We start from the raw sequence: 22,680 nt of genomic DNA on the forward strand, positions 1-22,680 counted from the left end.
CAACAGCAATGGGCTGCTGTGACAGCAGAATAAAGTCAGAAGCTGGTGGAGAACATGCCAAGATACATGGCTGCAGTCATCAGAAACAATGGTTATTCAATCAAGTACTAACTCCTGTGTGTATCATGTGACTAAAACAGACAGAAAAGAAAACATGGAATGCCTAAAAACACTGTTTTTGGCAGTATAATGCTATAGCATTTGATGTAAGAACTTAAGTGATTTTGATTATTATCAAGAAAACCAGCTCTTAAATTAAGCCATCATGAGCTATTTTTGTTGCTGTCATTATATTCGTCCAAACAAATATACCTTTAGTTGTACCAAGCTTTAAAATGAATAAGAAATAGAAGAAAACAAGGGTGGTCTAATAATTTTTTTTTCCATGACTGTAGTGAAGATCACATATTTTGTATATCTGTAAAATTCAAGCTATTTTATACTGATATTCTGCATGTCTTCTGAAGCATTACAAAGATTTTCCTGATTTCTTGTCTACACACTACTGCATGAAAAACTATGAAAACAGTTATGTGCATGTTCAACCTAAGATATCCCCTCCCATCCACCTCACCCTGAGAAAGCTTAACCTTAGCTTACATAACAACCCCCCTCCCTCTTCTCTCCTTCCTCTTCTGCCTCCTTAAATGTATAAACAGATCAAATGCTGGAACTTTAAAAATATAACATATTCTAGGAGTCTTGCTGTGGAGTGATACCAAAAATGTATTCAAATAATTCATTTTTTAAATATATTGTCCACAACACTTGACTTTTAAGCTTGAATGGATGCCAAGATTTAATTAGCACAGCCTAAAAACATTAAATCCTGAATACCAAGTCGTGGCATACAGGGAGGGGGGGAGATGCCCAAAAAACCCTTAGCAAACTAATCTGCTGTTGTGTAACAATCCCCCTCAGTCCATACCTCCCTGTTTCTAACCACCAGAACACACACACACGCACACGCACAAACACACACATACACACACACACACACACACACACACACACACACACACACACACACACGACCTGTCACAGAGAGAGCGACAAGAAAAGTATGTCAGTCAGTCAAGCCCACCCCTGCTGTTCGCTCAAGCAATGGTGCATTGTGTGCATCCATTAGGAGTGTGGATGGGCAGAGAAGGGGTCTGGCATCCCGTCCTTAATCCTGTCTGATGAGACTCGGACGTAACCCGCTTTTATCCCCTGCTGAGAAACCACGCTTCCCCATCTCTTCGTCTCTGTCAGTCTGTCTCTCTGTGTCTCTCCAGCTGGCTCATTTCTTCCTATTTCATGTGACTTTCATTGACATTATTCTTATTAACATCTTTCTAACATGACCTCTCCTTCTGTATCTGTATCGGCCCAGAACAGTCAGGACTTAGGACACTTAATTCAATCAGAGCAGTTTACCCTGACAGCTAACATAGCGTGTAAAGCTGTGTGGTGACATTAACTCTGGATAATGTGATTGTGTTTACATGGCTGTTTAATTTCAAGAGTTATCATATTCTTAAATCCTCATGTGCACACACACACACACACACACACACACACACACACACACAGTGCTCACAAACAGATGTATGCATGAATGTGAATGTCACTGTTCCATTAGACATATTACTGCATTCACAGTTTGTGTATTTGTGTGTCTGTCGCACACCTGTGTGAACGCCTGTGTGTTTTAATATCAATCAGTCTTGACCATCCCCCCACGAGCATCAAAAATAATAATGTAAATGACTGTTGCTCTACATCTGCACCATCCAAGGCTCCAGTCACAAAAGCCCACTGACACACTGCCAGGTGCTGTCCTACATTCACTGCACTCTGTGTTAAAACCTTACCAGTGAGAATGAATAGAAAACACAATATTTATTGTATTTATATTCACTCCAAAGTTAACGATATTCATATTATAATTTGAGGAGGTTCTGTGAGTCTCCTAAAGACCAAAAAATAAGAAAAAAAAAACACCAAAATTTCCAAAATTCAGGAAAAAATACATTACAAATAGCAAGATTTCAGGAAAAAAAACAAATGCCGTGTAATTTCATGCAATGCCAGTTCAAATCACTCCAAATCAGCTTCACTTAGACCAAATCTGGTAAGTGGAAATAGTAAATGTGTGATTTATATAAAAGTCCACCTTGTATGTGTTGGTTTTCTGTATAACCTACCCTGTCTCACAGAAATTCAGTTCCTGTACAATTAAATTGCAATTAAATTCTCTCTCTCTCTTTTTTTTATTTTAGAGAAATCTATTTTCTCGTGGAAAGATGTAGTCAGAAACGTTTCAGTTTAAAAGGGGTTTAAAAAGTCCACATTAGAAAGTTGAGGCATCAATCAAAAAAACAGAACTTTTATCCAGAAGACTGAAGTTCCTGTCTCCAAACTCCAGATGATTATTCTTAGAGGAAAGTTTTGTTTCACTTGCTGCTTGGTTAGGTTTAGGAATCAAAATTACGTGAAAAAATATCACACTTGGGGTAAAATGCAACCCTTTTCACACCATGTTTGAAGTTTATATATAGATATTTGATTGTAAAGCAATAGAATATATATAAGTCATAATGATTACAAACATACAATAGGGAAAATGAGTATTTGATACAAGGCTGATTTTGCAAGTTTTCCCACTTACAAAGAATGGAGAGATCTGTACTTTTTATCATAGGTACACTTCTACTGTGAGAGACAGAATCTAAACTAAAAAAATCCAGAAAATCACTTTGTATGATTTTTAAATAATTACTTTGCATTTTATTGCATGAATTAAGTATTTGATCACCTGCTAACCAGCAGGAATTCTGGCTCTCACAGATCTGTAAGTTTGTCTTTAAGAAGTCCTCCTAGTCTCCACTCATAACTTGTATTAATTGTATCCATTTGAACTCATTACCTGTATAAAAGACACCTTTCTACACACTCAGTCAATTAGACTCCAACCATTCCACCATGGGCAAGAGCAAAGAGCTGTCTCAGGACACCAAGGGCAAAATTGTATACCTGCACAAGGCTGGGATGGGCTACAAGACAATAGGCAAGCAGCTTGGTGAGAAGACAACAACTGTTGGCACAATTATTAGAAAATGGAACAAACTCAAGATAACCGTCAATCTCCCTCGGTCTGGAGCTCCTCGCAAGATCTCGCCTCATGGAGTATCAGTGATAATGAGAAAGGTGAGGGATCAGCCCACAACTACACAGAAGGACCTGGTCAATGACCTGAAGAGAGCTGGGACCACAGTCAGAAAGGTTACCATTAGTAACACACTACACCGTCATGAATTGTAATCCTTCAGCGCACGAAAGGTCACCCTGCTCAAATCAGCACATGGTCATGTGGTCAGATGAGACCAAAACAGAGCTTTTTGGTAGAAAATCCACTTGCCATGTTTGGAGGAAGAAGAAGGATGAGTACAATCCCAAGAACACCAGCCCAACCGTGAAGCATGGGAGTGGAAACATCATGCTTTGGGGGCGCTTTTCTGCAAAGCCGACAAGACGACTGCACCGTATTGAGGGGAGGATGGATGGGGCCATGTATGAGATTTTGGGCAACAATGTCCTTCCCTCAGTAATAGCATTGAAGACTAGTCATAGCTGGGTCTTCCAGCATGACAATGACCCGAAACACACAGCCAGGGCAACTAAGGAGTGACTCCATAAGAAGCATTTCAAGGTCCTGGAGTGGCCGAGCCAGTTTTCAGACCTGAACCCAATACAAAATCTTTGGAGGGAGCTGAAACTCCATGTTGCCCAGCGACAGCTCCGAAACCTGAAAGATCTGGAGAAGTTCTGTGTGGAGGAGTGGCCCAAAATCTCTGCTGCAGTGTTTGCAAACCTGGTCAAGAACTACAGGAAATGTCTGACCTGTAACTGTAAACACAGGTTTATTTTTCTGCTGCATTAAATACTTATTTCATGCAATAAAATGCAGATTCATTATTTAAAAATCATACAGTGTGATTTTCTGGATTTTTTTGCTCAGATTCTGGCTCTCACAGTTGAAGTGTACCTACGATGAAAATTACAGACCTCTCCATTCTTTGCACGTGAGAAAACTTAAAATCGGCGCTGTATCAGAGACTTATTTTCCCCACTGTACTTGTGATACATCACAAACACACGCAATTTAGGAGAAAATGTGGGTCCGTCAAATCATGACTGAGAATGCAGTTGAGTTCTGTAGGAACATTATATTTAGGAACAAATCCTTCTGCTGCTGTATCACTGCTGGAAGAAAACTTGCAACAGTCTCCACTTTAACCCTGAGGTTTATACACTGTGGTTGGTAAATGTTTTATTGTGAGGGTAACTCTGGTGATGCAAAAAGTACACATAGTCTGTTTAGTTGTGTGTGGGTGTATTGTTGAAGCCAAACTGAAGCAGGGGTTGTTTTTAAATGTGGTCAAACCTGGGCTAATGAGGAGGCTGAGATGAAGCTTTCCTGGCTGTCACATCACTCAGACGTCAACATTGGGTCTTACCGAGAGTGCGCACAGGGTTGTTGATGTGGCTGGGTGGGCTAACTCCGTGCACGTTAACCGACCTGACAACAAACTGGTACTCGGTTTCTGGGATTAACCCTTTCAGAACCATGGAGTTTGTCTCAATGGGCTCACGAATATACGTCCACTCCGTGTCCATTTCTGGCCTGAGGACAAAAAAACAGGACATAAACATACACAGACTGGGACAATAATCCTGTAGAAAGTGTGTTTCTACAATTTCTGCATTTTGTATATCTTTTTTTTTCTTCTTTCACTTTCAAAAACTTGGAGAATGATATGTTGTTGTGAGGACGTTTTCAAAATTCTGATCTTTCACTTGATTGTGTCCCTCCTGCTGTTGAGAAAATCTAAAAGTGATTGCAAACAATACAGTTAGGACATTCTCTTCAAAAATTAAAACAAAACCAAAAAATCTATTGAGTTGGTTTTTTTTTTTGCTGTTGTTTCCGAGGCCCTCTAACATTATCTTTTGATTTAATCAAGCATTGTTTTGAAAAAAGTAAAGCAATAAAACAAAATAAAATTATGAACAAGTGATTTTTCTTTTTAAACCATGTCTAGCATCAATCTGTAGTTGCCATATTTGTGTTCTGGGAGCCTGGAGCCACAACTATTTGTTGCATAGAGTCATCCTCACCAACACTCAATGTCTCTCTTCACTAAGGCCTCTTTTGATGTAAGGGAGGAAGATTTGTGTCTGTGACGGCCCTTTTGTGTGGAAAATGCCCCGGCATGCAAAAGCAGACACTGATTCACGTCCGCTCTCTCAAACTAAGTGACAGTTTCTCTGCCTCTGTCTCTCCCTCTCTGCTCAGTCACAGGGTGTTAACTCTCCACCACGAAGGGGAACTACTGTGTTGTTAAAGCTGGTTTCCTTTTATATCTTTACAACTCTTTTATGCTTTTCTTTTAAACAATTCTTTAAAATTTGTTCTGCATTTCATTTATTTATGTCTGGCAAATCATCAGAGGGCTCCAGGCAAATTATTTCTGACCTCAGCTTCCTCGACACTGTAGCCAGAGGACTCGTCTAGACATGGGAGGTCCTGTTTGTGAGGCTGGATACTACTAGAAGGAGAATAAACTTCATTTTTTCTCATGTTCTAACTGACCCTCATGTCAAAACACAAAAGGTTACATTGACCAGACCAGATTCACAGAAATCCCTGTAAAATAGAGCCGTGTATTCTCTTAAAGCTATTAGACTGAGAGTAGATGTAGACGGATGAGACCAAATACGTAGCTTTACAATCCCATTAATGCAGAGCAGTAAAAATTTGGAAAGAACTTTAGAAATCAAAATTTTACATTATTCATGGTTGTAAAACACTGTCAAAAGAATAAAGCACTGCTCCATTTTTAGCAAAAATCATTAGTGTTTTTATTTATCAAAATGCGTAGCCTCTTGAATGGCAGTATTCCATCATCTTATTGGTTTTTTTTTGTTGATTTGTTTGCCTTTTACGTTATCATTTTTGTATTTTTAATATCAGTTTTTTATTGTCTATTTTTATCATTTAATTGTTTTTGTAAACTTTAATTTATTATATAATATTTTATTCTCTTCAACCCTTTATTCATGTGCTTATTTATAAATTATAATTATTTTAATGGCTGAAAAGTATTTTTTTTAACATAAAGTAATAATTTCACATCTATATTCTATGTCTTCTTGTTCCGGGTTTATTTGAGAAGTATACTTATGTAATTGCCTTCTTAACCAAGACTTACATAAATAAGAGGATTGAGTAAGGGCTGGGAGTTGATCGTATAGCATAGCATAAAGACTAGCCGTGTTCAAAAACTATAAATTTGACTAATAAACACATGCAACAAGAGCAGGAAACAAGATTACAATGACGGAGCCCTCAGCAGTCACTGCAGCTGCCTGAAATATACAGTAGCGCCAGTAAACAACTTTTCTGCCAGTATGTGTTGCGTTTACATTTCTGTATCGTAAGAACTGAGCAAACACAACATAACAAAAGGTGCTGGCAGGCATTTCCTATTTTTGAACCTTTGGAGCCGTGGTTCCTAATCTGTGTACTGGACACCCTGAGGGGATCATAGGGAGAGCGCTAAAATAATTTGATATGAAATGAAAGGATATGGCCCTGAACAGAGAAAGCCACAGGCTGAATTTTAGGCATCATTGTGAGGTGAAGATAGCATTAGGAAAACTTCTTCGGTTTGCATCAACCTGTCTATCACCGTGAAGCTGTTTTTCAGTGCTGGTGTACCTGATAAACAAGTACAGTGCTGTCTGAGAGGTAAATACATCTTTCCATCTTCCTCAGGCTTCTGGGCACAACCATCGCACTGAGTGAGTTAAAAATATTACATTTTGTCTTACTGTGTTGTCTAACTATTCACATCAGTGGATCTAATATTTAAATCGCTTACCAGACCATTATGCACTCTTAGACTTTGCCTTTCCTGGGATGAAAAATGGGTCATGAAACATTTTTATCCTCAAAAGAGGATGGCATTCCTAAAAATGTTCACAATCATTGCTTTAGAATGAACCAGGATGGCTTTGTGCTATGCTAAGCTAAACTAAGCTAATATATTCACAGACATGGTATTGATCCTCTTATCTAACTATGGGCAAAAAGGCAAAGAATACTTTCCAAAACCGTACCTATGAAATACACTGTTACTCTAGTTTCTGCAAGATTACCTAGTTTCTTGAGCAGCATTTTCTCCAAATTTCCTTGTAAATTTGTCACATTTTGCATCTCACACTTGAAATCTTCACTAGAATTTGATTTTGATCTAAACAAATTTAATAATAGTCGTATAAATCATTTTGTGAGGTTATAGAAGCTACATGGGAGCAGTAGAACGGGAAAATCCCTCTAAATTGCCCACTTCCTTTTCTTATCAATTAAGAAAATGAAAAGAAAGCTGATAAAACCAATCACCCTTTCCCTTTTTGTCTTGTAGAGCCACTGGTGGTTTTCATCTAGGCCAGTTTTTTGCTTCAGTGACATGGCCACTTCAGGCTGCTCTTCACTCGATAAGTGCTTGTACGAGCTGGTTTATTGATGTCTGTATGTGGGTAATTTGTGTGTTTTTGAGTGTGTGCACTCAAACGCGTATGTCCCTGAGTGCGTGTGTGTGTGCGTGTGTGCACTACAACAGCAAACGCAGTTGCACACGAAGGTCTTGAAATGAAGATTGACTGAATTGTAAGTTTAATCAATTGCTCTTTTTGCAATCAGTCAATCAGTTATGACTAACCTGATGTAAGCCACCAGGTAGTGAAGAACAGGTGCACTTCCCTCGCTCTCTCCTGGCTGCCACGACAACGCCAGCTCTGTGTCAGATACAGCCATGACAACGGGCTGAGTAGGGGGTGAAGGAGGCATGCACATGTCTAATGGCAGAGAAAGAAATTTCATTCAGCAGAAAGGTATTAACACTGCTTCCGTGGGAATAACGGCATCGACTGTAAAATGGATTCCTTCTACTCACATATTCTTACCATGTGAGGCAGTGCTGATGTCTCTGGGCATGCTGGGTCGACCCTCCCCTGCCCATCCATACGCTCCAACACTGACTCTGTACTTAGTGTTCACCCTTAAATTACCAATATCCACAGCCTTGTAGGTGCATGTAGGAAAAACATCAAAGTGGATAGTGGAAAAGCAGCAAGGCAAAGGTGGTTAGGTGGAGAGAATGACAAATAAGACACTAAGAAAAAGTGCAAAAGAATTGGATACAGGCTGATGTTACTTACAAAGCTTGCTTGTCCATCAAACTGGCCCTTTGAGAAAACAAGAGGTAAATAAATACTAAGTGCATCACAGTGTGTACATTGTCCTAACTTCAGTGATAAGCTGACATCTTTGCTGACATTTGATCTGTGAATGAGATTAGCCTATTCTTGAGCAGCTATTTTTACACACATTAAAATAAATAAATAAAGATAGACAGACAGACAGACAGACAGACAGACAGACAGACAGACAGACAGATAGACAGATAGACAGATAGACAGATAGATAGATAGATAGATAGATAGATAGATAGATAGATAGATAGATAGATAGAGCTAGATAGATAGATAGATAGATAGATAGATAGATAGATAGATAGATAGATAGATAGATAGATAGATAGATAGATAGATAGATAGATAGATAGATAGAGCTAGATAGATAGATAGAGCTAGATAGATATATACAGATATAGATATACTACTGGTTAAAAGTTTTAGAACACCCAATTTTTCCAGTTTGCTATTGAAATTCAAGCAGTTCAAGTCCAACGAATAACTTGAAATGTTACAAAGGTAAGTGGTGAATGGCCAGAAATTAAATAAAAAAGGTGAGGTTACCCAAAACTGAAAAACAATGTACATTTCAGAATTATGTAATAATATATAAGACTTTTTTCAGGGAACAAGAAATGGGTTAACAACTTAAAGCTGTTCTGCAGCAATGGAGGTTGATCAAGCCTTGAAAGTTGGTGCTACCAAATCCTACAGGTGTCCCAACTTTTCTTGATTACTTCCAACCCCCTCTGTCTGAATAAAAAGTAGTGCTGGAACACACTGAGGCACCAAACCCTCCAGAGCATTATTCGAACAGTATTGTACCACAGAAAGTAAAAACTGAGAGGAAAAGACAATTAACAATAGAAGAGAGACAGACCATCATAACACTTAAAAATGTTGGTCTTTCCCACAGAGAAAGTCAAGGTGTCAGTGAGTACAGTTTTCTTCACCATCAAAAGGTACACAGAAAATGGGGGAAACTCTGACAGGAAGAGGTCTGGAAGAGCCAAAGCCACAACAGAATCAGAAAACAAGTTTCTGAGAGTCAACAGCTTGTTGATAGGTGGCTCACAGGACAACAGCTTCAAGCACAGTTTAATAGTGATCGTAGTAAGCAAGTCTCAGTTTCAACTGTGAAGAGAAGACTTGGAGTTGCAGGTTTGACAGGTGGAGTTGCAGCAAGAAAGCCATTGCTAAGATGTCAGAATAACAAAAAGATGCTTGCCTGGGCCATGAAACAAACACCACCAATGGATTACTGAAGACAGGAAGAAGGTGTTCTGGACTCATGAATCAAAATTTCAAATCTTTGGTTCATCATGCAGGATTTTTGTATGCTGTGGAGTAGGAGAAAGGATGGTTCCTCAGTGTGTGACATCAACTGTCAAACATGGAGGAGGAAGCGTGATGGTCTGGAGCTGTTTTGCTGGATCCAGGGTCTGTGACTTGTACAGAGTGAGAGGTAGCCTGAATGAAAACAGCTACCACAGTATTCTGCAGCACCATGCAGTACCCTCTGGTATGTTCCTAGTTGATCAGGGGTTCATTCTACAGCAAGATAATGACCCTAAACATAAGTCCAAGCTCTGCCAGAGGAAAAAAGAACAAGATGGAAAGCTTGAAACAATGGAGTGGCAGCACAGTCTCCAGACTTAAAGATTAACTGGACAAAAGAGTGAAAGCAAAGCAACCTACAAGTGCCACACATTTATGGAAACTTCTGCAACAGAGTTGGGAAGAATTTTCTGAAGAATATTTCATTTCCATTGTGGAAAGAATGCCACGAGTGTGTTCAGCTGTTATATCTTCCAAAGGTGACTACTTTGAGTCAAAGTTTAGAATACATTTTGGTTGTTCTATGCTTTCATCTCAGAGTACAATGAGACATTAACATGCATAATTTCCAATAAAAAAATTGGAAATATTTGGGTGTTCTAAAACTTTTCACCGGTAGTACTGCTATTACAAGCTGTTTTGCTATATGCTGATAAAGAAGCACTGCAAACATTTTCTTGGCTGTCACATCTCACATTGTCTAATATAAAAGTTTGGAGCAGGTCAGACCTGAAAAGTGATTAAACTGAAAAGAGTCACATTGTTTTTCTAAGCACTTACTCCAATGACTCCAAGTGACAGGTAAAGATGCAACATTTACTGCAGTTAAAAGTGTTTACTTACAGTAGTCAGCATGTCCAAACTTAGAGGCACCTCCATCGAGGCTGCTGTACCCACTGGGCGGCCATTCTTCATCTCATTGTAGAAGACCTGAACAGCATGTACACCTTTATGTTATAAAAGAAACACTGTTTTTCCCTCATTATTCAGACATAGTAGTGTCACTGTAAACATGGCTCATGACGAAGAAATACTACGAAGAAAAAGGGTCATTTGGGAACTTCTAAAACAATTGGCCAAATGAAGTACATGTTTGTCAGTGAGTTGTGGGGAAGCCTGGTAGTGGAGTAATCCTCTTAGTGCAGACATATGGTCAAAAGCAGAGCACACACAGTCATACTGATCCACAATTTGTTAATGGTTGAGTCAAAACAATCAGTACACGGCAAGGAAGAAGTAAAGGAGCTGGGTTCTTGTACTGTATATCACATTCAAAGAGAGGGCAGACATAAAACAAATATCAGAATATTTAAAAAAGGTTGCAATCAATTCACTTGGACACCAATAATACCTAGTTCCTACCATCGCATATTTCTATACATTTTTGATTTATTATGGACGTAACAAGAAAAGCAAATCCCACTAGAGAGTCTGTAAAGTATAGCTTTTCTAGAGTGGAGCAAAACATCGACTGACAAGACAATAAATTAAGATTTGTGACCACATCTTTCAGAGCTTTATTGCCTCCATCTAAGTATAAATTTGGCAGTGAAGGGGTTTCACCCAAACACTAGAAATTTCAAAATATCAATCTAACCCTCAAGGCCATCTTGCTGGACACCGTGTTTGACAAGCACTTAAGGAGCTGAAAAAAGATGGTGGGGGCCACTCATGGCGGCAGCTTGTAGAAGGAAATGGACATCCATTCAGTAAAAAGAGAGGAAATTTGATTTGTGACATATTTGAAGACTTTTTTTTAATGTTGGCTGGTTTGAAAACCTTTCTGTGCATTATATAAAAATAGAGGTCTTAAAAACAAAATTCAAGGCTGTGTTTTATGCCGCTGTTCGTAAAGGTAATACTTGTTCTTTTCCCTTTGGTTTTGACCTGCTCTTCTGGCTACATATACAGCTTGAGGTGTTGCTTCAAATATTAAGCAGCAGTTCTTCATAATGAAACAGCTGCTCTTCAAACAAGGACAGCTGGATTGCAGTTTTCAGTAAAATATGCCGAGCAGCAGACCTTTAGCTTAAAACTACAAAATGAGCATTGTGCAAAATTTGGAAGAAATGGACCTATACTTATTTGAATGATCCATTTCATTTACTGCATCGCTCTGAAATAATCTGCCATAAAGCTTTTATCATTTATGTGAATGATAATAACCACATATCATATCATGGAATATTTATGGTGATATGTATAGAATTGCATGTAGTATTGTTGCAGTTGTATAACTGCATTACATAAAGTGAGTTTGCAGGTACCTTGTACCCAGTGATGGTGCTGACATGTCTCCGAGGCATCTTCCATTGTACACTGAAGGCCGTGCAGTTGATGGTATCCAGCTGGATGTCTAGAGGAGGACTCAGACGATCTGGTTTACACAAACACAAACACAGACATAACCAAATGGAAACACCAGCTTTACAGCAGAAAAGTGTAAGTTTGATTGTGGACAGCTGCTATAAACTGTTTATACTGTCTATTGGCTTTCGATGATACTGATCCAGAAATGAACAATAACAACAATAATAATAATCAGTACTTTTCAAAACATATCCAGCAACTACTTTTCTGTAAACATGTTACTTGTAGTCACAAACCCATAGAGAGGCCTCACCAAGTATCACAGCACACTTGTTGCTTAGCACCAAACAGCAGATATAGCAAATAGATGATTGGTGCAGTGAAGCATTTAGCAGCTAAACATCCAGATGTTTCTATCAGCAACAGGAAGAGACCAAAAGATAACTAAAATTAAGTAGAATCATGCAATTCACAATTTAAATGTTTCAGTTCCACGACTTTTGAACAAAATCAAGTCTGTTGCAATATCTTTTCCTGTTGGCAATGACAGTCCGAACAGAACCTACGCGGTATTTCACCCGAGTCTATTTGAGGACAAAAAAAACAAAAAAGTTCCACTTGAGATGCATATTTTATCAACTGCAATTGACGTCTGATGTCATTATTTAATGGATATGATGCTTTTGTGACATTTCAAGAGTTTGTAATTGCATTTCCAGTGTCTTGAAAGGGGTTGAAAATATTTCAAGAGGCTCTTCAGGTAGCAAGAAAGATAAATAGCTACAGAGCTACAGATCATCAGGGCTCCTGATGACCTGATGTATGCATCAACAGGCCCTACAGGACAAACATAAGGACTCTCAGAGCTTCACAGTCATACACTTTATGGAATAATATTGAGACATAGTGAATGATTGCAACCAAAAAGCTACAAAGAAGACAAGGAAATTATGCAGTAGCTGAATATTACTTCTTTTCAGTTGTTGTATTTATCAATTTAATTCTAAAAGACGTTAAAAGATGGTTAAAAATGCAAATAAACCCCAATATTTGCAGTTTCATCTTGTAATGACCATTCATTGGAATATGTTGAGATTTAGTTCAAAAGCCAAATATGAGCTACAATCGACCTTATTCTTTCTAACCACCAAACTGTTCACTTAGATTGACATATGGATGAAACAAAAGTAAATATAGCAAAGGAGAGGTCAGTAAATTGAAATCTCATGTAGCAACAGCACTGCTCTTTCCACATTTTCTCTCCTCTTTATTTCTTGTCTCTGCCCTTTTCTTCTATGTACGACGACTCCCTCCTGTTCTCCTCAGTCCTCCCCGTCTCCATCTTACTTCCTCTCTCGTACCCTTTTCCCCACACTTCCATCTGAGTGGGTAATGCAATATGTCAGCTGAATTCCCAGATCATCCATATCTCCCCAGGGGTGTGGCCCAGTGAACACATGGGTGAACCGAACTCACAGAATTAGAGCAGATAGAGAGGGTTCTTCTTAAATCATCATCTGTACATGCATCAAGAAGTTCTTAAAGTAGTACTTAATAAACAAGATGTAATTGGGCTCTGTGCTAATTTTAAAGTGCAGAACTAGAGTGAAACTGTTACCTCTTGTCAAAATGTTTCCTGAAAATCCCTGAAACTGGTGGATTATTTTCAGATAGTATAATTTTGTGGGGATCCTGTTCCTGCAGGTGTCTCGCACATTTAGCCTTGCAGTACCCACACAGAACTAACTGGATTTTTGTGCAACGCTGGCCTGAAGCTGGTCCCATCAAACCTTGATGAATAACGAGACGTTTTTTTCATTTGAAAAAACATCATGCATTGAAAACAAGTGACAAAGTATGAACTGTATATTGGCTAGATATTAAAATATTATGGTCAACAACCTTCCAAACTATGTGGTAAGATGTCAAAATGTGACCAAATCTGCATGTCTGGATGCATCTGCAACAACTCAAAGTGACTTGTTCAGTGCAGGGGAAGCAAAAATCCATAAAATCAGCTCTTACTTGCACACACCTGGAGACTGAATCTAGTGAAAGTAACAGCTCTGACCATGCAACGTGTCTAATCAATACAGAGAATGCATTGGCTGCTCTTGCAACAGAGGACGTGGCCCCTTTCATAGATGAGCGGCACAGGTAAAGGAAGATCACCGCTTGGTGCATTGTCCTGACCAAATCTCCCCTGAAAAAAAGGTTACCAACCTCATTGATGTCTACCTGGTTTAGTGAAGGTTAAATGTGTCAGTGCACATTAGAGACATGAGGTCAAACAGGTCACCAAATTTTAAAACTTCCCCAAACTGCACATTTTCATGCTCTCTGGATAAAGCACAATATATCTCCCCAATGCCCTAAGCACACATCACTATACTGGCAAAAATGCCCGCTTATTTTATCTGTAAGATTTCAAAAATCCGTTGCTCTGTGATAACTCCTTCGAAATTACTCATTAACGTCTGAATCAGTGGTTGAAGTATTGTCCAAATAATAGTTCAACTGATTAACTGAACTGTTGGGGCCAAATCTAATCATTGAATGTTTGGGATTTTAATGGCATATTTGCTGGTAATATTTTCTTATTAATTTCATAAAAAATTTTTTTTTTTGGAATGATGACCAAGACAAGGACAATTTGCATTTGGACAATCATCTTGTCAGTGATAACCAATGGACAGATTAAATTACTGCAGTCGTATCATTTCTGCACAGTAATTCCAAATAACTTATTGGTTGTCATATACAATGATACCAATATATCTGCAGTAAGTAAATAACTGTTTAGACAGCATCATTGTCACACATGATTATTTTTTTTCAGCCTCAAACATGTAAATAAAAAGCCTTTTTTCATCTGTTATGGGATACAAACAAGAGCTCTGAGGTAATTCGGGTATTATGAGATTTCAGTGTCTCTGACACGTTGATTCACAAAAAAACAAAAAGATGCCACTATAATGCTTATTTCCCCTTATCAACAATTATCCGATGTTATCTTTAGATACTACCTTGTATAATAAATCACCTTTTCAATCACTCTGACTCTATACCTCCACTTTCAGAGTCAGTCACACAGAAATGTTCCTCTTTCCAGGTCTGAGTCACCCAAAACTGAATGATCACTAAGATGCCTGCTCTTGTGCTGCTTCTCAGCTTAGAGATGAATACATAAACAATGACATTGAGGGGGTACAATGTAAAATATCATCCCCAGTCCCAAACAATAACTGTCTCATACTGATTACTTTTTTCATCACTCTCTTTCACCAAACACTTTCATGCACTGCGTGTGAGGTGATGGAAAAGATCACTACAATGCATGCTTTCATAACAAGTTAATAAGTTTAGATATGCATTGCAATAAATGTAAAAAAAAAAATAAAGCTTCTGAATCATTCTATTAATAATTCAACAGCTTATTCGAACAGGGGATGAAGCTGTCAGAATCCCGAAAAAGGAAAGACCACCTTGGGGAGGGATGTCATTCAAATTTTAACACTTTCTTAACACCAACAGCTTTGTTATTTAAGGCTCTATCTGGACATTGAGCCCTGTTGACATCCTCGCCCTCCCTTAGAACGAGGCCCGAAAGACCTCAAAACACAAAAACAAGTAGAAATGTCAGTGGCAGTCATGAAGACAGAACTTCAGCTGTCCTCTGTATGACAGACTAAACTGTGGTGAGTTTACTGCGCTGACAGACAGATGTAAAAGTCAGGCTGCGATGGCCTGTGGCTCTAAAGAGGGAGGGAGGGAGAGACGGAACAGTCAGAGAGAGTGACAGCGAGAGAAAAGGGAAGTGATGGAAAGAGAGAAAGAGAAGGAAAAGGGAAAAAAGTGGGACAGGAGAGAAAGATAGTCAGTGTGGGTGATGACGAAATCCACATCGAGGGATTTCTGCCCAAAGGAGCACACTGGCAAGTGCAATGCAGGTTTAAAGCTGAATTTTTACCTTTCTTTTCTGACAAATACTCATATATTCTGTTATATTAATAACATAATGTATTTCCATCATGTACCCATCAACGTAAACAATAGCTTGTGATAGAAACTGTTAGTCAGTGGCTGCCTGATGTCTTCAAATTGTACACACTAGCAGTCACTGACCAATCTTCCCTGCTCTACCCGTTCTTTACAGCAACTTCTCATGGTTGCTGCAGCATCTCTCTGCCTTAACTCTTGTCCTCAGCAAGTGTTTGCAGGCTTGGATTTGAGTCAGACTGAGTTTGGGTGACTGACCAGTTGAGGATATTCCACCTCTTCAACCTTAAAAAAAAGTTCTTTGGTCACTTTTGCAGCATATTTATGATTGTGATTGACAGATGACTCCACTTCAGTCAAAATTGCAAGTCTCAGTTAACTCTGAGCTACATGTGTGCATTAACTGATGTTAAAACAACACATGGATACCCAAGAAGTCATTAGCAGCCAAGTATCCAATTACTTGTAAACTGTTGCAATTTGTGCAGTGTGTGTTAAAAGTGCAGTACAATTCTGTCAGTAGGGACATAAACTTGCTCAAAGCAGAGAGTCTCCACTTTAATTTAGCCATTTCCATCATTTTATTTCAAACTGAATGTGCAGCAGTAATGCCTTAAGAACAACAAAAAAATGACTAACTGTCCAAATATTAACAGTCTGAACTGAACTGGTGTCGCTTCCCCCATGAAAGTTCTGCCTCAAGCTAATCAAGGTTCAAACAGCTTAAATTAAAGCTACAATGGAACATTTGTACCTCACTGAGAATTTTAAAATGCAGTTCTGTGCTGCAGAGAGAAAATGGGAACCTGTTTATAAATGTTCTTCAGAGAAAGCTGCAAAACACCTTTGTTGCAGAATAATTAATTGCCTGCTCCACGAGGGAGGTAGTAGATGTTTTCTTGATGATGAGCATCCAACAGCTAAACTTCTTTTCTTGTCTTCTTGCCTCGATCACCAAAAACTAAACTAAGATAGTATGTCCTCATTTAATAACTCAAATGTGACACGATGAAATGTTAAAGCAGGCTTAACCTTTTGGGTGTAATAAAACAAATGGAAAGATGAAAGAAACACAAATGCTACCCTAATCCACAATGTTCCAATATATACTTCATAAACATTGCCAAAATTCTGATTATTATTGTTTCTACACCTTGCTACAGATGGTTTTAGATGATGAACTCACCAGATCTCCGGATATTTGATCTTCTTGCACAAAAGCAAACGCTGGCTGTGCAAATTGCAAAGAAAAGTAAGTATAAAAGACTTCTTTCTTTACATGTGGATTCCATGTCTTCTTTTAGTTGGTAATAGTCAAATGTTCATTGTATCACACATTCAAACGCGCACGTAACTGTAAATGGAACTGATTTCCTCGTTGATTTAAAAAAGAAAAAGAAAAAGTTTCCTTGAATAAAAAATCAAACAAAAAACAGTTTTCATCCAAATTTTGGCACAACCGCCATCCAAAGACACTGAGGATCTGTCCAAGAGAAGAGTGTAGCCACGGTTTGACACTGATAAGATTACAGTCTGCAAAAGATCAGTGGGACGGACACGTTAACGGACAGACAGACAGACAGCCAGCCACTGTTCCCCCTGCAGGCGCTCTGACGGACGATGGAGAGGGTCGTCCCGACACGTAATGCGCAATCACCGACACAAATGAATGGTGGGTACGATCATTTTTACGCACGAAGATCGCTGTCGTGTCACGCTCCGCTCCGCGTCTTGGGCAGCAGATGAGCTGGACAGCGAAGTGCAGGAACGTGGGGCCATTTAGAGCTAAGAGGATAATAAGCGTCTAATCCGCGCACTGGACACAGATGGAGAGCATGTCTTGACGCAGAGGCTGGGGCTAAAGCAACAGACACTGTATTAATGCTGTTGGTGTATGATTGAGTGTCTGTGTCCACAACAGTGACCAAAAACAAAGAATTTAGTTAATTAATGTTGCCCAAAGCAGCTGATGTGTGCTTATACTCGTTAATATGTCACCAACCGACCAGATTTTGTGCTCTTAAACCGGGAAAAAAAGTAAAATCTGGACAAGAGTGGTTGTCTGTTTGCAAACTGTCAGTATTTTAGGGGGAATGTGTGCATGAGAGAGCAGACAAAACATTTCTTTTGCTGGTCATTTCTCTTATCAAATAGGATTTTTTTTAAAATCCAGAATGAATAATGTTTGTACAAGGTACTTTTAACTTTATTAAAGTTGCCCACAGCCTCCACTATTACAATCTTGGTGCAGATGTGGTTTTATCGATTAAATGTGCTGCACAAATCAGTGTCAAAACACTGCTGCAGCCGGTAAATTAGCCCAAACTTTTCATCTGGAGGGGCCACATTTCTTAACTCGGTTCCATTTTGGTGTCCATTTTTATCATATTATCATATTATATTACCATGGTAGGGAAATCTAGCACCCTGCCAGGAACCACTGATTTGTTAAGCCATTTTCATGTTCGTTCTGCTGGTCATTTACTCTGAGCGAGGCATCTTCTACCTTCACACAAAAGACACATGTGAACCTCGGTCATTACTCAAGCCATCAATTTGCGTGGAATAATATAGAAATCCTTTTATCCAATTTGGATTCAGTGGGTTTTTTTTTCTTTTTTTGCCCTGGCACACACTTTCAGCAAAATGAAGTCTTTCCGAGAACAAATATAAGACACATCTTTGGGGCATATGATATATTACTGCACAGACAAGTCAAGTATTTTTTCACGTTTACTGTAGTTCTGTCTGTAAAGATCCAGCTGTACAGATACAGCAGCACACAGGGCAAACCACCCATTCATTAAAGGAAACCTTGACAGCAGGTACTGAAAAGGTAGAATAGTGCTATTAAACTAAGCCCAAAGCTGATTAAAGGTTAGACCCATCTGCATGGGTGAAGTTATGACATTACAGCTCAGATTTTTCCAGGTTATCTGAAGATATTCTACCTTACTGATAAATGGAGGCATCTTAGTCCTTCTGTCCAAAGCGCTTTGTATTCACCCATTTACATGCAGCCATGGTACATGAAAGCTGCTGGACAGTCCACTAGGAGCAAACCAGGATTCATTTTAACATGTAGAGTCAACTGAGATTAGTAAAGTAAGCTGCATCCGTTTTACATCTGCATGTTCATAAAGAGTACGCAGCTTCCAGCATTTTGCTATCAGTCTGCTAGCGCTGACCAAAAAAGTTAGCAGGGTTGATTCATTCATTCAGGTATCGACTTTATGTGTTTCAGCAAGAACGTGCTGAGCTCAGACTCTATGTATCTGACTTTTAACTATCTGTCTCCAGAGGTGGGACTCTAGTATAGTGTCATTCCTGAGTGGGCTGTGAGAAATGGAAGAAAAGACTTTTCTTTACAGTAGTCGACAACCAGCCGCCACTTCAAACCAGCTCAAGTACATCTGCTCTTCCACACCTGTTGACTGGATCTTAGTAATGTCAGTTATCATAGTCATGGTCACAGCATGCTGTGGTATACAATATGTGCTTTAAAATATGCTTTACTTGGATGAAAATATGTGTTTTAATTCATAATAAATCAGTTACCAGATTAAAAAATATTTTTTTCAAATCATCTGGTTTAGTGATTGTTTGTGAAGAATTTAAAGCTCTTGATACACTTCACTTGAGACGTACTGATACCAATGCCAAGCCCAATGTTATAATTGCTCATGTCCTTGGTATTTGTAATTATAAAACTACATCAGTATATTGCAGCTGATGCCACTTTTTCTTGGCAAAATTATGATAACAGCTAAGTGGTTTGGAGATATTTAAAGATAAGTGGCGATTACAGGAAAAATGTAGACTTCAAATTCTGCTCTGCTCAATTGTCAGGAGAAAGAGCGAAAAAACAGATCATTTAACAGACACAGTTCAAAGAGTTTGCAAATGTCAGCAGCAGGAGACATCAACAACAAACCTTACACCAGAGAAGTGCGAGACAACATCCAGAGAGAACTCATGGGCAGTAAAACAAGGGCAGCTCCTGGTGGCCTACAGAATATTAACCTAAGTATGAGATTCTGACCAGTGAGTGAATCATAGATGCTGTCTTACTGAAGAGGCCCTTGTGAAGAAGTACTTCAACAGCCGGTTGTTGGATGTTTTGGTCTTCAGCTTCACCACTGGTATTCGGACCACCAATGGTTGTATATGGTCCAGATCTGGAATGAAGATAGGGTTGTAAATGCTCACAGGGTTTAAGAATCAGGCTAATTCCTGGGTAGGTTTTCTGTCTTACAGAAAGGAAGAATGTGGGTTGCCAGTGAAATCACAATGTGGGCGGTGACCCCCTTAAACAGTATTCATTCTTGACAGTTTGGTCAATATTTGTGTAATACTTCTGTCACTGAAATAAGAAATGCTGTTTTGAAATGCATTTTCAGATGAATTTTTCTTTTTTCGCAGAAAGTTACTTTTGTAATGTTGAATACAATCTTTTTTTCTTTTTTTTCTTTTTTTTAAACAACTTTGATCTCCCAACTTTTCCCTACGGTTCTTGTCTTTGCTCCATTTTCTCCCTGGCAAGACAAGTAAAGTAGTTTGAAGGTAGCCAACACTAGTCAAGCTAAAGCAAGTGCAGCCTTCAAAGTCATTGCATTTTATAAATATTGCCGTTTTATGGTAGAACCACCTGCGTTATTATCAAATGAGTCAGTATTGGCAATCCCGAGAAGAGAGGGAAACCTTAAGCTGATGCTGCAACACAGTGTAAATTAGCTGAACCAACAGATTTGACAGTGAACTTTGTATTTTGCATCTGGGAGGGAGAGTTTATCAGGCTATATGTTCTCAACTTAGAGAAAATTATTCTATCAGGGCTGCAACGTTTTACTTGTGTCTGCTTCAGCCAGAAATAGCAAGTGGAATTTGAGAGACAAAACTAGAACTGGAAGAAATGAAAGTCGGGGCAGGCCGCATAAGGTCAATATAATTTTTGGGTTTTGTAAACTCATCTTCTAAACTCAAGTATTAGTCTGGCTGTCGATCAGCACCTGAAAAGGACACATCAAAACCGGAAAAAGAGCACGAAAGAAGACCTTGGAGGAAGAGTAAGTAGAGGAAAATCGACCCAAAAAGCCTGTTCTCAGAAACCACGAAGCTAATGCCTGTCTTACTGACGTTTCCCTCGAGGACCGTAGCTGATTGAAGTGTTGACTGCATTTAACAAAATGTTGTCTTTCATTTTCCTTTCAGTAATGGAATTCTTCTGTGGGGTCAGACAGCCATCTCATAACAGTTGCAGTAATAGCAGCTCTCTAAATAACCCAGTCACTCAAAAATGGTCGGTCTTATCAGGTATCATCATCTTATCTACAATCAAGTCTTTGATACTACTGTCTTTTTCGAGTTGTCCTCCTTTCTTTATGTATAATTCTGCCAATTATAATCAAATTCCATGAAATAATTCAACGTTTTATTAATCTGACTGTCGTATTCAAAGCTGTGTGATTTCTGTTCTTCTAAATTCCATTAATCTCCACATCACATCTGTCAGTAGTGTTAATTATATAATCTCTGGGTCACACAGACAAAATGTGATCTGATTATTCCAGTTTATTCACTTGCTATTATTAGCTAATCGCCAAAATATTACAGCGACACTGAGGCGCTGTACAACCCTGCAGAGGTCAGAAGCAGATGCAATGAGGAAAACATCACTGGAATAGATCTAATCATGCTATAACCTTTCATTTTTTGACACATGGTCTGAAACATTTTGTACATTTGGTTCTGGCATAATTCCAAAAAGTATAAATCAAATGTCTTTTTGACTTTGTTTTCTCACTGAATTCTTATGTGTTGTAGGTTATTAAAAAAATAAAATAAAATCTTTTCCTGCGCAGTAACTACTAGTTTTGGAAAGTATATTTACTCAAGTATTCTATTTAAGTACAATTTCAAGTGTACACAATTTAATAAACAATAATAATGAATAAATCTAATAAATTATGATATAATTCTATAGGTTAACATTAGATTTTATTGATCCTTGAAAGGACATTTACAACCTTTCCAGCAGATAAGTTATATATAGCAGCACATTGATGTATCAACAATTATAATCCAGCAATTAACAATATTCTAAAAAAATTCCATTCTGCGTAATAATAAGCATGTTGACTTTTGTTACATTAAGTATATTTGAATGCAAATACTTTTGTACTTTTATTAAAATTTAAATGCATTGCTTTATTGTAACAGAATATTTCTACTCTAAGGTGTTGATACTCTTACTTAAAACAAGATCTGAGTACGTCTTCTGCATCTGTTGACCACATGTGACCACAAATCATATAATGTGGATTAATTCTTTTCTCTTAACACTATATTTTCACTGTGAAGTAATATTCCAAATAAATCAGAAGACATTACTATTTATTTATTTTTATTCTCGACCAGGATTTGTTTCCTTGACTTAATATGTGCGACTGTAACTGCATAGGGCTATGATTAGGCTGATATAAAACTTTATTACATTTCAGCCACCTTTGGGGTTGGCAGTAGAGCTAATAACACGTCTGGAATAAATTCAGTAATAATGGCTTCTTTGGTGTGTTATGAGATCTCATATTTAAATTTCAGGTACTTTTCTGTTCAGACAAAAGCAAAATTTTGGAAAGAAAAATACATCTGTGTGCTGTAGGGCTTTAGGGAGAGGGAGTTTCATCTTTTGGCAACATAAATCAGGCTGGATTTCATTATAAAAACATC

At 38.4% G+C, this 22,680-nt stretch overlaps 1 protein-coding gene across 3 annotated transcripts in view; it reads right to left on the bottom strand.

The window, feature by feature from the left end:
* The window catches only part of LOC111576470 (pikachurin), a 33,742-nt gene extending 16,016 nt beyond the window's left edge, over positions 1-17,726 (bottom strand). For 2 of the 3 annotated variants that reach the window (XM_035953679.2, XM_035953678.2), the window contains exons 1-7: positions 17,138-17,726; positions 11,910-12,019; positions 10,486-10,572; positions 8,269-8,295; positions 8,014-8,131; positions 7,770-7,905; positions 4,503-4,669 (exon numbers count right to left, since the gene is read on the bottom strand). In XM_035953679.2, coding sequence (XP_035809572.2) covers positions 4,503-4,669; positions 7,770-7,905; positions 8,014-8,131; positions 8,269-8,295; positions 10,486-10,572; positions 11,910-12,019; positions 17,138-17,243 — 751 coding nt within the window. In that variant the 5' untranslated portion in view covers positions 17,244-17,726. The remainder of the gene's footprint in view (positions 1-4,502; positions 4,670-7,769; positions 7,906-8,013; positions 8,132-8,268; positions 8,296-10,485; positions 10,573-11,909; positions 12,020-17,137) is intronic. The other variant, XM_035953680.2, reaches the window with a different exon arrangement.
* Between the last annotated feature and the right edge of the window lie 4,954 nt (positions 17,727-22,680).

The sequence above is a fragment of the Amphiprion ocellaris genome, chromosome 6 (genome assembly GCF_022539595.1).
Source record: "Amphiprion ocellaris isolate individual 3 ecotype Okinawa chromosome 6, ASM2253959v1, whole genome shotgun sequence".
Lineage (NCBI taxonomy): Eukaryota > Metazoa > Chordata > Actinopteri > Pomacentridae > Amphiprion > Amphiprion ocellaris.